At 40.5% G+C, this 16,399-nt stretch overlaps 1 protein-coding gene across 5 annotated transcripts in view; it reads right to left on the bottom strand.

Annotated features, from left to right (window-relative positions):
- grik2 (glutamate receptor, ionotropic, kainate 2) overlaps positions 1-16,399 on the bottom strand; it is a 445,844-nt gene that overhangs the window by 105,376 nt on the left and 324,069 nt on the right. For all 5 annotated transcript variants that reach the window (XM_032558115.1, XM_032558116.1, XM_032558118.1 and 2 more), the window contains 2 exons: positions 12,713-12,919; positions 5,284-5,507 (listed from right to left, as the gene is read on the bottom strand). In XM_032558115.1, the coding sequence (XP_032414006.1) occupies positions 5,284-5,507; positions 12,713-12,919 (431 nt within the window). The remainder of the gene's footprint in view (positions 1-5,283; positions 5,508-12,712; positions 12,920-16,399) is intronic.

The raw sequence follows: 16,399 nt of genomic DNA, 5'->3' as shown, positions 1-16,399 counted from the left end.
AAGAATATTTTTGGAACAAATAAGAACAAATCGGAGAGATAACTTGTGACCATAATGCAATTTGATCCAAAACCAATTCCGTAGTAATATTACATGCACTGATTTACTCTGGGCAGCCTTTTCCTGCTACAAGTCAGAGAAACAGCAGCATAGCTTTATTGTCCACTTCAAATTGATCTTAGATATGAGTGGATGTGTGTGTTTGGCTGCTTGTTCCATATGTCTCTGTGTTTCCCTTTAATGAACTGGCCACTCTACAATGAGCACCAAAACAGGCAACACCCCGTCCTGGGCCCTGTAAGGATGAACAAGTATAGGCAATGATGGATGGGTGGATTTAAATGAATATAAATATATGTTTCAAAATCTAAATAATATTGTGAAAAATTTGGATAGTGAGAGATTCAGAGAGGTCTGTTAATAAGGCTGAGCCATTATATGTGTACAACGTAAATGAATGTCTTTTTTAATTCATTGGGTGAGATTGCAATTTGATTTCTATGAAAAAGGATCAGAGTTGAAGCACATTCTCAAGTCCTGAAGGCCACAAAATAATCAGATTTTATTACAACAAAGTTTTAACAAGATAGTCAGGGTTCACACTACTCACTAATTGTGTAACAGGATGGGTGTCAACGACTCAGTGATCTCCTGGGTTACTGACTACTTGACAGGCAGGCCACAGTTTGTCCGTCTGGGCAGTGTCCTGTCTGGTGTGGTGGTCAGTGACATAGGAGCTCCACAGGGAACTGTGCTTTCTCCCTTTCTCTTCACCTTGTACACCACTGATTTCCAGTACAACTCTGAGTCATGTCACCTACAGAAGTTTTCTGATTACTCAGCGGTTGTCGGGTGTATAGGGGATGAGGGGAGGGGGAGTACAGGACACTGGTGGACGGCTTTGTGGAGTGGTCTGAGCAGAATCACCTGAGGCTCAACATTAGTAAGACCAAGGAGATGGTGATTGACTTCAGATGGAAGAAGATACCTTCACGGCCACTGAAGATCAAAGGGGAAGTGGTGGAGGAGGTGGAGGATTACAAATACCTGGGAGTTGTGTTGAAGTAAATTATTAATGACTATTATTTCATAAAGGTTTTGAATACTTTTGAATACTTTTATTATTATTAATTACTTTTTACTTTTACTTGATTACTTTTATTATTACCTTACTATTGATTGTTTTACTCATTTAATCCTATTACTCATTTATTCTTATTTCATTTTAATATGTGTTAAGTATGTTAAAGGTCACAGTTTCTGACACTGACTGCAGTTTAAGGGTGACAATTGTCTGTTCTCTGGAGACTGTTTTAACAGGAAACTTCTTGACTACAATCTAGCTCACTCAGCAGCTACCGTTAATTGGGGCCTCTGAGCTGCACGGATGCGAAACTTCTGAGTTGAACAGAAGGACAAACAGATAGGGTTTCTTGTCTTACTTAACTATCTAAGAATAAACTGTTGATTCTGCAAGTAAACCGCATACAACAAAGGGTCAGTAAAAGTGTTACATGCAGAAGCGTTTGTGGTTAAGGTGTCACAACTTTCGAAACTGCAGATGTTTCCATCAGATGACCTGTGTGTCACCTATGCCCTATTGTCAAGAAGAAACTGTCTGTACTTATGTTTTTTTTCTTTCTTTGTGTGGTTAATGCTCCCGCCATTGGCTACGTGTTTGACTCTGTATAAGAGGAGGCTGCCCAGGCGACGCAGCCAGAGAGATTCTTTGACACTCATGTGTGCTGTTGACCGCTGTGTGTTAAATGACCTTTCTCCAATTGCAATTGTTTTAATAAACTTGTATCTTTATTCTGATATCTGCCTCCTAGAGATTTGTTGCTTTAACAGTTGTAATCGGCAACAGACTGGACTGGGCATCTAACACTGACGCTGTGTGCAGGAAGGGGATGAGCAGACTCTATTTTTTAAGGAAGCTGAGATCCTTCAAAGTGTGCAGCAAGATGTTGGAGACCTTTTATCACAGTGTTGTTGCCGGTGCCATCTTCTTTGCTGCTGTGTGTTGGGGAAGCAGCATCAGAGCCAGCGACTCTAATAGACTGGACAAAATCATCAGGAAAGCTGGCTCTGTACTGGGACTAAGGCTGGAGTCCCTGCAAACTGTGGTGGAGAGGAGGACACTGAAGAAGGTTCTGTCTATTATGGACAATAAACAGAACCCTCTCCACCACATAGTGGACAGACAGCGGAGCACCTTCTCACATAGACTGCTCCAGCTCCGCTGTCGTAGGGACAGATACAGGAAATCCTTCCTGCCACATGCCATCTCACTGTACAATAAAAGCTAAATCATTGTTCTGCACTAATCAGTCCAATTTTGCACAACTGCACTGTGGCACACTGCTGTACATATATTTACTTATACATATCTGCATTTTTTTTAAATCTCTGCAAGGACTGCTCTAAGTTGCTTTTTATATTAAGAGCATTTTATAGTTTTACAATTCATAGCATTTTATATTTTATTTTTATTTTTTATTTTATCTACAACTACTACTCAGTGGTAGTTGTTATTGTGTCTTGTCTCTATGCTGTAACTGCGAAGTAATTTCCCTGCTGGGATGAATAAATTACTTCTATTCTATTCTATTCTATTCTATTCTATTCTATAACAAATAATTCCCTGATCTCTATTGTTTTCCTAAAATTCTCTGCAGGTAAAGATTCAGAATTCCCTAAACCTAATAACTATACAATGAACAGATGTCAGCAGAGCTTTGATGTCCACTTCCACCTACCACACCAGCAACAGAAAACAGCAATAAAAACAATAATCCCCACTAACCCTAATATCAATGATGAGAAATAGACCATGCGGTGAGTAATCATTCAGCTGTGCATCAATGTGGAAGAAGCCCACAAATAAATGAAAAAGGGATGATTTAACTCCTACACTCACGACTGCCTTTACCTTGGTAGTGGTCTCACTGACATAAACAAAACACTCACCCAGCACAGCACAGACAAGCTGACATAGATAACGTGTGATGTGTACAGAAACATGTAGTAAATAAATACAAATTCTACTTTTGCTTGTGAGCTTTAAACTTGTCATAATGGTTTGGTTCTAAAGATTACAGTTAAATAACTATCAAATGTGTGGACAACATGGCCTAGGCCTTATTTATTAATTTAAAAGAAAAATATTATTTGTTACAATTATTATCTGTAAAAATGTTAAGGTAAATATAGTCCAATCCATGTAATGCTGGATAAAAACCAACATCTAACCAGGAGAATCAAAATAAGCATATATACTGTAGTTATATAAAGTTAAATAAATTTACAAGAATCCAGAGGTTTTAAGTTTCATCATGGAGGGAAGTAAAATCACTTGTCTCTGTTCACAAAGTCTTCTCCCATCTGGACATTTTGTGGATTTGTGCTACCCGTAATGCAAAGACATGCAACTATAGCCCAGCATGCATTTGTGTACACAGGAGAATAAACGGTAAGCTGAAGGGGAAAATAATACACTTACCCAAATATTCTAATAGTGATAATAATTACAGATGGGTGCACATTCTGAGCCAACTTAGATGACAGTTGCTGCTTTACATTCTCTTGCATGATCATAATGCCAGTAACATCAAAAACATGTGTGTGTGTTAACAGTAGAACTGTTGGGTTCAGGCTGAAAGCCCTGTGGCCCAACAGTTTTAGGGTTAACAGGACTTTCTTTTCTCTTCTACTCTTCACCAAGATTCAAACTGCCAAAGTAGAGGCAATTTCCCAACCCTGCAAGTCTTTTAAGAAAATGCTACAAGAACATACAACAAGCACCCACGATGTATAACATTCTTTTAAAAAATACAGTCTTGATTTTAGCTACACCTCCACAAAAACAGTTTGTATGACTCACTCAAAAAGAAAGATAATCATGGAGAACACTATGCACCTGACAATGTCAAATCAGGACTCATTGAGTCTTTAGTGATTCAAATTTGCTTATTTTCCCCACTGTCTTTTAATATAAAGCACAGTTGAAATTCTTTTCAGAACTGAACACACCTGCTTATGATTAGGGGCTACAGAAGAAGATTACATACAAACTCTCTACACAAGAAGAACCAACTATAAACTCTTCACTACAATCTGAGCCAGTAGGAAACAACCACTCCTCTTTTGATTCCAGGATTTTCGAATCAAAGAGCTTCAAAAATGAACTGATTCAGAGATCTGGAGTTTACATTCAGTCATCTTGAGCATGAGTGAACTTGTATGGTATACAGAATACCTTCTATAATCCACACACAGCATATACTTTCATGTATTTTCAGATCTATAGCACAGGTCAAACACTAGCCTTTACTGTCAAAAAACTTGATGGCTACAAAAGGGTGTTGTTTATTAGCAAATGACATTTGGCCAACTACTAGAGGGTCGTCTTGTTTATATCTGAGTCTGTATGAATGATTTTATCCAGTTCACCTAGAAAAAAAAAGTTTGAGCCTAGCTGATTTGCAATTTTAAAATCAAGACTTAAAATATTACTCAAAAAGTCTAATTTTAGCAATTGGTATACATTCCTCTCCCTAGATAGCTAAAAATAGCAATTTTCTCAAGTACAGGTAACGGAGTGTTAACAGATTTATCTTGTCTAACTGGGTAACCTTAGCGCTAAAATGGCAACTAATATGTTTGGTAACAAACAAACAAAAATACTCCTGAGTCAGAGTTATACTATATTTGAAGAAAGGTGAAGAAAACAAGAGAATAGAAAACATAGCATGAAGTCTAAGTCACCAGGGACAGTGAAGGGAAGGTGGGAGAGGGACTGCCACCATTAACACCAAGCTTGACACACAATTATGCACACACACTATATGAGCACACAAGCTATCTCCAACTCTCCCAGACACATAAAACCCTGAGATGGTTGAAAGGTCTGCAGTATCTCTGCTCAGAACCCCAGCACCTGTGGCTACCAGAATATTGTTGGCACCTCTATTTACCAGTGCCAGTACGAGAATTACACACTTCAAGTTATCCCAAAACCTACGTTGATCTGGAAGAAGACATTTCATCTGTAAAACATGTACTAGTGAGTGGAACATGGAGGCCATCTTAGTGGCTCATCACAATTTAACATTGAAAACATGTAAGAGTGATCATATTGAGCATAAACTTTGGTTAATTTCAGCACTGTCACAGAGGACTATCATTAAAAATGTTCAGAGTCAGATGGGTGATATCATTGATGGAAACTAGACATGTGTCTGACTCTGTGTGGAGCTTCAACCACTCAAAGTGACATGTTACCTGGCTATGACAAACAGCACACAACTGACACCCAAGTAAGCCAGCAGAATATACATCCAGATATCAGGCGAGAGTGGGTTGAGGAAGGAGAAGACCCCGGGGTTGGTCCCGTTGGGCTTGCGGAACAGTATACTTATACCCAGCGTCATGAAGGGCTTGGAGAAGTCAATAACCTTCTCACGCACATATGAGATGGCGAGGGGAGCCACTGCCAGATCAGCTCTCTGTCAACAGCAAAAAGAAACATGAAAAAGGATAGGTTTTAAGTTACAGCTACAGGAAGCATTTAGAGGCAATTAAATTAAAAGACACATTTCTTACACACTTTAAAATGTCTAAAAGCACTTTGCAAGAAATTGCAAGAAAACCCTCTTTTTCTTCTTTTTATTTATACTCTCACTGTTTCACTAACATTTTTCTTTTTCTGAAATCCTAAAATTTGTTGTTTGTTTTTATGTTTTTCTCTTTGTTTAATTTTTTTTTCATCATATTTTCCAATATGATGAAAGTTGCAGTGATGACTGTCAATAAACCTAGCATGGCCTGGGAATTCCTAATTAACAATATTCTCATACATAGGAATGAGGTTCAAAGGTGACATAACATGCAAAATCCACTTTTTTAGCCCTTAAATATATTTTTATGTACTTTGAGTGTCTATTAGTGTCTATTGTTGTAGCATTAATATTTTAATAGGCATTTGACATTCATGGACAGCATAGTTAAACTATGCTCCATATTTTAGGTAGTTATTATGGATGGAGAGAGTGTAAATACACTAATAACACCAATAATACATTCATTTGAATGTGTGGTTCTGCAGATTTGTCGTCTTCATTCTGAGTCAGACTCTGGCTCCAACATGTATGGATACTGGAATGTAATAAGAATATGTAATACAATTTGGAATAAATAGTTTTTCTGTCGGTAGGTAATTGTATTTCTGCTATCAAACTACAAAAATGGCCGAACGGGGTAGAGTGGAACGCTCTGCAGCCTGGAGGGGTTGGAGTGTGAAATGCCTCCTTCACATAAAAAAAAAAAAAAACACAGCAAAGCGAGATGATCTAAAACGCCTCAGAACAAAGGAAAATGAGGGGTATGTGGAAATACAATAACCAGGAATTCAGACCAAAGCATTGCAGTTCTACTTTATACAGACCATAAATCTATAGATGTGAAAATAATTTACATGTGAAAAGGAAGGATTTAAGAGCATGATAAGTCCTCTTTAACCGTAAAATTCTACCAGTAAACAGATGGGACTGTCCTGTGACAAATTCTGATATTAATACAAAGATGTAGCTGTAAATATTTACAAAATGTAGGAAGTCTAGGTCACACTTATATTTCATTTAGTCCAGCTAGCTACTTTATTAGACACACATTGCTATATGGGTTGAAGTTCCCCTTTTGCATTCATAACTGCATGATGCAACAATTTCAATTATAGCACAAGTCATTAATATTCCAAGGAACCACTCTGACATGTTTGAGCTTTGTGAAATGGTCCATTATTCTGCTGTAAGGGACATCAGAAGATAATAATGTGGTCATCAAGGACGAACATGATCAACAACAATACTCGGGTATTAGCTCAAGCTATATTAGCTTCCATGATTTCTAAGTGGGAGAACTTGCAAAGTTACGAGGTGTTCAAATACCTATTTGAGGAGGAAAAGTAATACTTTTTATCCTCACTATATATATGTATATATGGCCAGGTTATTCAAACGCAATTGCTACTCCACAGATATTTTCTCTTTTTCTGTTGTTGAAGAGGAAAAGTTTATGATATTTTCAGAATAGCCTGTATCTGGCATCAACAACGTTCAATCATTCAACATTTTTCCCGATTCTATGAAAAATATATATATGAAATTGTGATGCCTGGGTTGGCAGCATGTTGGAGTAGCTCTGTTACTTCTTTATGTCTCCATAACTGGCTAAAACTATTTTGTTGGATGTTTATTCTATGCTATCTTAAATACTCTGAAGGTGGAAGAATTTTTGCTGATACTTTTTTTCACTTTTAGACCATTGTTGTTATGATGCATAATAAGGTGTTTTTTATATATCTTAAGGCAGATGAATAATATCTCTGATTTTTAAATAACATCTAAGGTACAATAACAAGTCCCAGATGAGTTGAAAAAAAGCCATTGTGGAGGCAAAGCAGGAGCCCAGAGGATAGAAAGGAGGGAGTTATAACCATCTCTTCCATTGATCATAATAGACAAAACGTGAGATTTTTTCCAAACAATTTTGATGAATTCAAACCATAACAATGAAGCAGCCAGATTATCAGGAATGCAATATTATGTGCTTCATTGAGAGAAGTCAGCAGAGTCAAATTTCTGACTCTAACATTTCTTTGCATGTGCATCTAACTATACAAGCAGATAGACATTTAAAGAGGGTTGGCTAAAGCAAAGTACATGGATGAGCAGTACTTGTTGACAACAGATGGTGTCATCCAGGACATGCTACAGTCTTCTCTGCAGCTCAGATATTACGTTGTTAGTAGTAAGTTTTTGTCCATATTAACCACCAGTGGAGTTCACAGTTGCTGCTTTGGAAATCATATACATACTACTTTCAGGTGTTGCTGAGCTACAGACAAAATACCTCAATGTGTTATTGTGATTATAATCATGCCTCACTCTGCTACACTTCCAGTGTTTCAATCATCTGCTAGCTCATCTGAAGATCCTTCATTATGCTGCAAAGTGCATTCTCTTCTACCATCATCTGGTGGAGAAGCAACATAAGATCCAAAGACCTAAAAAAGCTAAAGTAGTAAAAGATGAGTGGTTCTGTTCTTGGAACTGCTTTAGAACCTCTGAAGGTATTACAAATATGAAGAACATTAGGAACAACACTGAGCATCCTCTTCATGGATGGCCGTAAGGCCATGTCTTCAGTCAGAGGTTTCTTCAGAAACACTAACACTGACTGCTACACAAGAACATTTCCAACCACATTTGTCACTACATATGACAAGTCTTTGAAGAAATGTAGATATGTGTCAACAACATTTTATTTTCCTTTGGTAAATCCTTAATGCATCCTTCTCCAGTTATCCTTCACTGCTTCCAGATGTCGAAATAGATTGAGTAGTTGCAGAGTTGTGATACAGCATTTGTGTTAACACACATAGTTGTATCTCACAAAATGGCTAGTGAGTGCAGAGAAGCATTTTGTAGTTATATATTGCTTCACTCAGAAAATATTGTACTGTAAGCATTTTTGATTTAAAACAGACTGTGTTGTCCTGTTGACAGTTAATAAATCTCATTCGGGATTATGACTCCAGATGCTAATCATTCACAAGGTGAAGGGGCTCATCCCTCAAATATATATTTGGTTTTTGTCTCATTAAGGTTGTCATTCATCACTAAAGGATGAACTGACTAAGCTGCATGCTCTGAGAGAGGTTATATGTTAAATGTGGCTGATAAAAGGCATCTATGATTCAAATCATAACTCTTAAAAATTGGAACAACATAACTAAATCACAATGTGTCTGTTAAACTTTACACATATCACAGATTAAAAACTATTTGTAAAACTGTTTTTGGATGTAATCTTTGAAGCTTAATCAGTGCAGTTCAGCAGTCCTTCTGAGCCTGATCTGTCTTCTCTGTGTTCACTTCTCTCAACTCTTCTGAGACCTTGTCTGCTGCAATCACCATCTATCTAAGTCAAGAGTAAGAAGTGGGGCAAACACACATGGCGCAACACCTCACAGCGGACTGGGCCCTTCACCCATGTAAAAACAAGACTATCTGTCACAATAGACAATTGCTACACTGATCAAGAACAGAAGACAACTGTGGAGGCGTTAAGGGCCACTTGACCCCTCGAAGGTACAGCATCTAATGAGGTCAGATATTGACTATTGGCCATGCAGCGCCTGCTATTTTTCTGTCCATGTAATTTATCCTAACTGGGACTTTGCAGCAATGATCAACACTGTGAGCAGACTGCATGCTCTTGTGTTTGTTCTTTAATAAGCTCTGTGGGGGAAACAACTCATGAACTTCTATGCTGTTGTTGGAAAATTGTACTTTCTACCTGGGCCATCTTTACTTCCCTGTTTTCTTTTTTTGGTGAATTGTTTTATTTAGCTTCATCCTCCTTTGGACTTCTCATTCTTTATGGCTTACAACTAAACATTTAGTTGTAAGTCAGTAACATGTCTGACCTTTTCTCTTGATATGTGAAAAAATGTGAAAAAAATATATGAATATTATAAGAAAGGTCAGAATACACAGACATAAGAAAAAACAATACAGTATTCAGTATTGTTTCTTTTCTAAGATATGCTAACTTCTGAATGTTGGGATTTCAAAACTTCCTGAGAGCGCGGCCAGCTGTTTTCTGCTGCTTGTTTCTGACCGAGTGCAGAACACAGGGAGGGGGGATAGGAGCTCAATATTTTTTATCAATATAGCTCATCTGTCTCATGTTAGGACAGCGAAAGTCTTAATACACATGTAAAAAGTTTTTTTTTGGGTGCCAGAGCACCCAGTTTATTTCAGTTTATTCTGAAAATCCAGAATGCACATGCTTGGTATAAACTATGTCTTTGAATTCAACTTGCTTACAGAGTAAATCTGAGCCATTTCAGAAGATGTAGGAGAAACTTACAGCTGATTATCAAACCAAGCTTTATTGGTTATTCACATGCTTTAGTTTGGTCTTGGCCAATTAGCTGAAAGTTTGAAGTAAACACATGGCTCATTTACATCCTCAACACATAACTCAACCCAGACTATAACGGGCTGTTGGAAAAAAGAAAAGGTACTTGACTGCAAGATGACAAGATCAACCAGAAAGATACCAGTGTAAAGAAAACAACGCCAGGACTACTTATATGATTGGAAGCATCCATGTCTGCAGGAATATTTTTCAGTTTCTCTGGGTGAATTGCAAAACTTTATTGTTTATAGAACACTAAAAACAATAAATTACTGCTGAGTGTGAAATGACGGCAAACAGCGTAATCAGCCTGACTTACTGTAGATAGCAACTATAACACCTAAAATAAAATAATTATTGACCTCGAGCTTTCTACAGACTCAAAGCAAACATTATGGAACGTGTTGCATTTTATGATGTTAATGTGTTAACTTAAGTTCAGGAGCAGGGCCATGCCCAAACCACACCTCAATTTTTTCCAAGCAGCCTATTTATAATCTGCTCACCATTCTACTCAGTCTGTTATGTTCCGTCAACGTTGTTACATTCGTTATCTATCAGACTTGTGACGATTGCTTTGGCAATTCTACTCACCAAGGAAAACGCCTTAACAATCCAGCTCAACCCTTCTGACTCGGATGATCTCTTCTACTCTCTATCTGCTGTCGAAAACTCCCCTCCTTCTGTTACAAGATAAGCTTCAGGTTGCAAACGCCTGCGCTCCGTGATACTTGATCCTCAAACTCAGTCTCACACTGCATCACCTTCAGTTCATCTCTCACCTGCAACAACATCCCAATCCCGTGACCATGGACCGCTTCAAGGTGTCAGACAACAAGCTCATTCTCCCGGGCCACAGTGTCATTCCCTAGCCTCTCAACCAAATGACATAATCAAGTCCACATCTCAGCCTTCCTCCTCAGGCATCTCAACACACCAACTTCTAAAATCCTGGACTATCACTTGCCTTCAATGCTCTTTAAAAGAGAAAGGCATCTCATTCAGTCGCTCAGACAACAAATTTAGACTCTTCCTATTGCTTTCATCCTCAATACCTCAACAAACAACAGCATCGCCGTCATCGGAACATCCCGGGCTTCCTGCTTTTTCCTCAACTTCCGTTTCCTCGTCCAACATTTCCGGTGACGTCATTCCATCGATGGCTGTTTCCCAGCTCTTATCCACCGTTATTTAATCCCTGTCCTCACAGGCTTCACAAAATCCCTGTGCACATACAGTACAGTTCAGACCAAAAGTTCAGACACACCTTCTCATTGAATTCAATGAGAAAGTGTGTCCAAACTTTTGGTCTGTACTGTACATCGCTTCATCCCTTCTTCTACTCTTTCTTCTGCCTCTCAGTCCATTTTGGCTCCAGCTTCTTTTCAAAACCTTCAAGAACCTGTGAATCTAGCTCAGCCAATTGCTCCAGGATTTCCTTCTACATTTCCATCTAATCTGTCCTTTCCCCCCACTTCCATCCCTAAGCCCCTCCTTTTCCTGCCCAAGGTACAGGCCATCTTGGACAACGAGTCTCATCCACTATATGACGTGCTGACCAGATACAGGAGCACCTTCAGCCAGAGACTCATTTTGCCAAAGTGCACCACAGAAAATAATTGCTGCCTGTAGCCATTAGGATTTACCATGACCAGATGATGATGTTGTGGCTTTGTAGTGGTGACTGAAAATTTTTGAGGTAACTACGTATATCTGTGGAAATAATATAAGGTCCATCTTCAACAAACTATTTTCTTGATTAACAAAATGGGAAACCATCTGAGATCAGTTTAGGTAACAGACAGCCAACTGTCTAGTAATTCTAACCAAGCATGAACATTTGGCGTGCTTGGTCTAACCAATGGTGTGATGGTAAATGGTTAAAGTAAATTTAACCATTTATGTTGGTGTGAATGGTTCAATATTTAAAACATCTGTTTGTTAAAAGGTCAATATTTTCTCATATGTAAAGCCCAGGATGCTTGCCAGTTCTCTCAGTAGGTCAATGCAGTAGCCTTCAATTTCTAGGTAAAACTTCCAAAAAGCCCTAAGGCATATGTGTCAAACTTTAGGCATACCTATTTCTGGAGCCCTCCAGATCTCAGAGGGCCACAAAAATAGAATCACAGTTGTGTGCTTAAATATTATTTTATAAGTTAAACTATTTATTTGCATTTTGCCAAATTACTTTGGTGTGAATGGTTAAATATTTAAAATATCTGTTTGTTAAAAGGTCAATATTTTATGCCACAACAGGCCCTTTTAGCACATTCATGACCTTGATGTGGTCCAATATAAAAATGAGTTTGACATCTTTGCCCTAAGGTGCCACCTTCATCTACTTAAATAACTATGATAGCACAACACGCTTCCGGATTCATACTATTCAGGAGAAAGAAAGTTTTGTGTCCAGAGAAGAACGCATTTTGCTGCAAATAGTACGAGAAATGTATCCTGTACTGACACAGTCTGAAAGGCCACTAAGGCAGGAAAAATACGTCATACCAAAGACCAGATTTGCAATTTAGAATTCACTCAGGGACAAACACCTGCATTTTTAAAGACATGTTCTGTAAAACTGAAATTGGATCATTTGTCCTTAAGGTCTATATTTGGTAGGGGGAGCTTTCAAGCCTGAGAACATCTTTCCAAATAGGAAGTATGAGGATGGCAGCATCATACTGTCTCAGTGTTTTGGAATTGTCTTTGCCAAGACAGTACTTACGTGGTCCATCAGCTCTTTAACCATGCCATTCCACTGGCCCGTGTTCTCATCCTGTGCACCATATTTTCCATCTTCCACCAGGCGAATCTCATATGTAAAGCCCAGGATGTTTGCCAGTTCTCTCAGTAGGTCAATGCAGTAGCCTTCAAAGCGGTCGTTCCCATAAAGTGGGGTGTCAGATTTCTTGAACATCACATATGGCTCCTCCTGTCAGGGCAAATAGTGAAAAGATTAATCCCTGAAACACTTGGTATCTTTTACAAGCTGTTAAGGCCTGTCTGAAAGTTTCTTCAACATGGGAAATTGACTTTTAAGCAGTGCAAAGTAAAAAAAAAAACAACAAAAAAACACCAGCTTGGCCAGTGAAGCAAGTGTGATACTCCTGTGTACAAGTGCTTGGCAGAAGAAACTCCTGTTATTGATGTAGGATGGATGCAAAGTGAGACATGACCATAATAAGAGATAATCCCTCCATATCAATGACTTTGCTCCTCTCAGACACATAAGGTTAGCTTTGGACCCAGGCCCAGCTTTCTGGAGACAACATTCCTTGTCAATAAGATAAGAGATGTTGATAGATGGACACAAAAACACAGAGCAGAAGCTGGTACATTCTCTTTGTTCACATGAACAGCTGCCAACATTGTTAATGTCTTTTTTATACCGTTTCCTCTCTACCCCCAGTCCTCCGCTCCATGTCCCTCCACAAGCCTTCTCTCCACTTTACGCCTGTCTTTGTTAGCCTTAAACCCCCTTGTCTCTCTGAGACAAATAAATCACAAAATATGCCACCTGCCAGGTGCTGTTTAACATTTAGCTGTGGCATAAATGAAACCAAAAAATGCTGAGCTCCACCAGTTTTTTCTTATAGTAATCAGTAAAAAAATAAAACTTATCTAAACTAAACTAGGCTAAAATATGTAGTAAGGGCCATTTATTCAGTTATTTAGAGTTCTATCTATATGTTTCTGTGTGAATTCTGATATTTTTGTGCAAATTTTTAAATTAGCCTTAAACTGACTCACTACAGGCCTCTGTGGTCAAACGATTCTTAGTAGAACTTCAATTCTTTTTTTGGCGCCGGCACAGCTGGCTGCTTGCAGACGCAGCTCCCGTTGTGTGTGTTAATCTGTGTATATTTGCTGTAACCGATTAAGGATCCGTGCTTAAAGAACCCATAGACCATCAGTTAAGCTTTCCACAATGGCTGGATGTGGTTCTGTCGCTGTTCTCCGCGTTTTTCTGCTACTTTTTCTACTCTTTGTTACGGAGAACCTCGCCGAACGGAGTAGCGGCATTGTTTACGCGCGTGAACAGCCGATTGCGCTGTGTAAGCCTCTGCTGCTGCCCGGAGACAGGCCTGTGGTCCCAGAGGAGTTACGGAGGAGACGCCGGGGCTGCAGGTCTGGAGTTAAATGGAGGGAGAAGAGGAGACGGCACAAACCAGCGGTACCGGCGATTATTGTGGGGAACGTGAGGTCTTTGGGGAATAAGGCGGACGAACTCACGGCGCTGGTGAGGACCCAGAAGGAGTACAGGGAATGCAGTATCTTCTGCTTCACGGAAACCTGGCTACACTCGCTTATTCCGGACTACAGTGTGGAGGTCCCTGGATTTTCCTTGGTGCGGGGGGACAGGGACTTTTCCAAGAAGAAGAAGGGCGGCGGGATTGCACTTTATGTGAGTGAGAGGTGGTGTAATCCCGGTCATGTTAACGTGAAGGAACAGATTTGTAGCCCGGACATTGAACTTCTGGCTGTGGGAATGCGGCCGTATTATTTACCGAGGGAGTTTACGTCCACCATTTTGATCGCTGTTTACATTCCCCCATCAGCTGATGCAGTGGTGGCCTGTGACGTCATCAGCTCTATCGCAGCCAAACTCCAGACTCAACACCCGGACGCCTTCATGGTCATCACAGGTGACTTTAACCATGCCTTATTGGACAAAACTCTACACAACTTCCAGCAGTATGTTGACTGTCCCACCAGGGAAAACAAAATGCTGGATCTCCTGTATGCTAATGCCAAAGATGCATACAGCGCCACAGCCCTGCCCCCCCTTGGCAGGTCGGACCACATCTTGGTAAGGATGACTCCCAAGTATGTCCCTCGAGTGAGTAGGCAGCCTGTGCGCATCAGGACGGTGAGGAGGTGGACACAGGAGGCAGCTGAGGCACTGCAGGACTGCTTTGGGTCGACAGACTGGGATGTGCTCTGTGGGCCTCATGGGGAGGACATCGACAACATGTCTGACTGCATCACGGACTACATCAGATTCTGTGAGGACACTGTCATGCCAGCCCGGACCGTGCGCTGCTTCTCCAACAACAAACCCTGGATTACCAGTGACCTGAAGGCACTTCTAAACAAAAAGAAGACGGCTTTCAGGTCTGGAGATAAGGAGGAGCAGAGGAGAGTCCAGCGTGAACTCAGAGAGGCACTGAGGACATGCAAGGACAACTATAGGAGGAAGCTTGAGTCCAAACTCGAGCAGAACAGTGTGAAAGATGTGTGGAAAGGATTGAAGCAAATCGCTGGGTTGAAGGGGAAGGACACACAGACATCTGGGAGCCTGGATAGAGCAAACCAGTTTAACCAGTTTTTCAACAGGTTTAGCTCACCTCCTGCTACTCCCCTACCACCACCATCCCCCCACACATCCACACTGCCCCAAGTTGTTCAAACCACCTACCGGCATTCTCCTGCACACCACCTCTCCTTCAGCCCCCCATTCCCCCTCCTCCCCCATCTCCACTGCAGACAACAACACCTACCCCCAGCTAACGGTGACTACAGGCCAGGTTAAGAGACACATTCTTTGATTTCTCCAGTGCCTTCAACACCATCCAGCCTCTGCTACTGGGTGAGAAGCTGCGGAGGATGGGTGTCGACGACTCAGTGATCTCCTGGGTTACTGACTACTTGACAGGCAGGCTACAGTTTGTCTGTCTGGGCACTGATTTCCAGTACAACTCTGAGTCATGTCACCTACAGAAGTTTTCTGATGACTCAGCAGTTGTCGGGTGTATAGGGGATGGAGGGGAGGGGGAGTACAGGACACTGGTGGACAGCTTTGTGGAGTGGTCTGAGCAGAATCACCTGAGGCTCAACATTAGTAAGACCAAGGAGATGGTGATTGACTTCAGAAGGAAGAAGACATCTTCACGGCCACTGAAGATCAAAGGGGAAGTGGTGGAGGAGGTGGAGGATTACAAATACCTGGGATTTGTAATCGGCAACAGACTGGACTGGGCATCTAACACTGACGCTGTGTGCAAGAAGGGGATGAGCAGACTCTATTTTTTAAGGAAGCTGAGATCCTTCAATGTGTGCAGCAAGATGTTGGAGACCTTTTATCACAGTGTTGTTGCCGGTGCCATCTTCTTTGCTGCTGTGTGTTGGGGAAGCAGCATCAGAGCCAGCGACTCTAGTAGACTGGACAAAATCATCAGGAAAGCTGGCTCTGTACTGGGACTAAGGCTGGAGTCCCTGGAAACTGTGGTGGAGAGGAGGACACTGAAGAAGGTTCTGTCTATTATGGACAATAAACAGAACCCTCTCCACCACATAGTGGACAGACAGCGGAGCACCTTCTCACATAGACTGCTCCAGCTCCGCTGTCGTAGGGACAGATACAGGAAATCCTTCCTGCCACATGCCATCTCACTGTACAATAAAAGCTAAA

The sequence above is a fragment of the Xiphophorus hellerii genome, chromosome 3, assembly GCF_003331165.1.
Source record: "Xiphophorus hellerii strain 12219 chromosome 3, Xiphophorus_hellerii-4.1, whole genome shotgun sequence".
NCBI classification, from domain to species: domain Eukaryota; kingdom Metazoa; phylum Chordata; class Actinopteri; order Cyprinodontiformes; family Poeciliidae; genus Xiphophorus; species Xiphophorus hellerii.
This window is presented reverse-complemented; position numbering and strand designations above follow the sequence as displayed.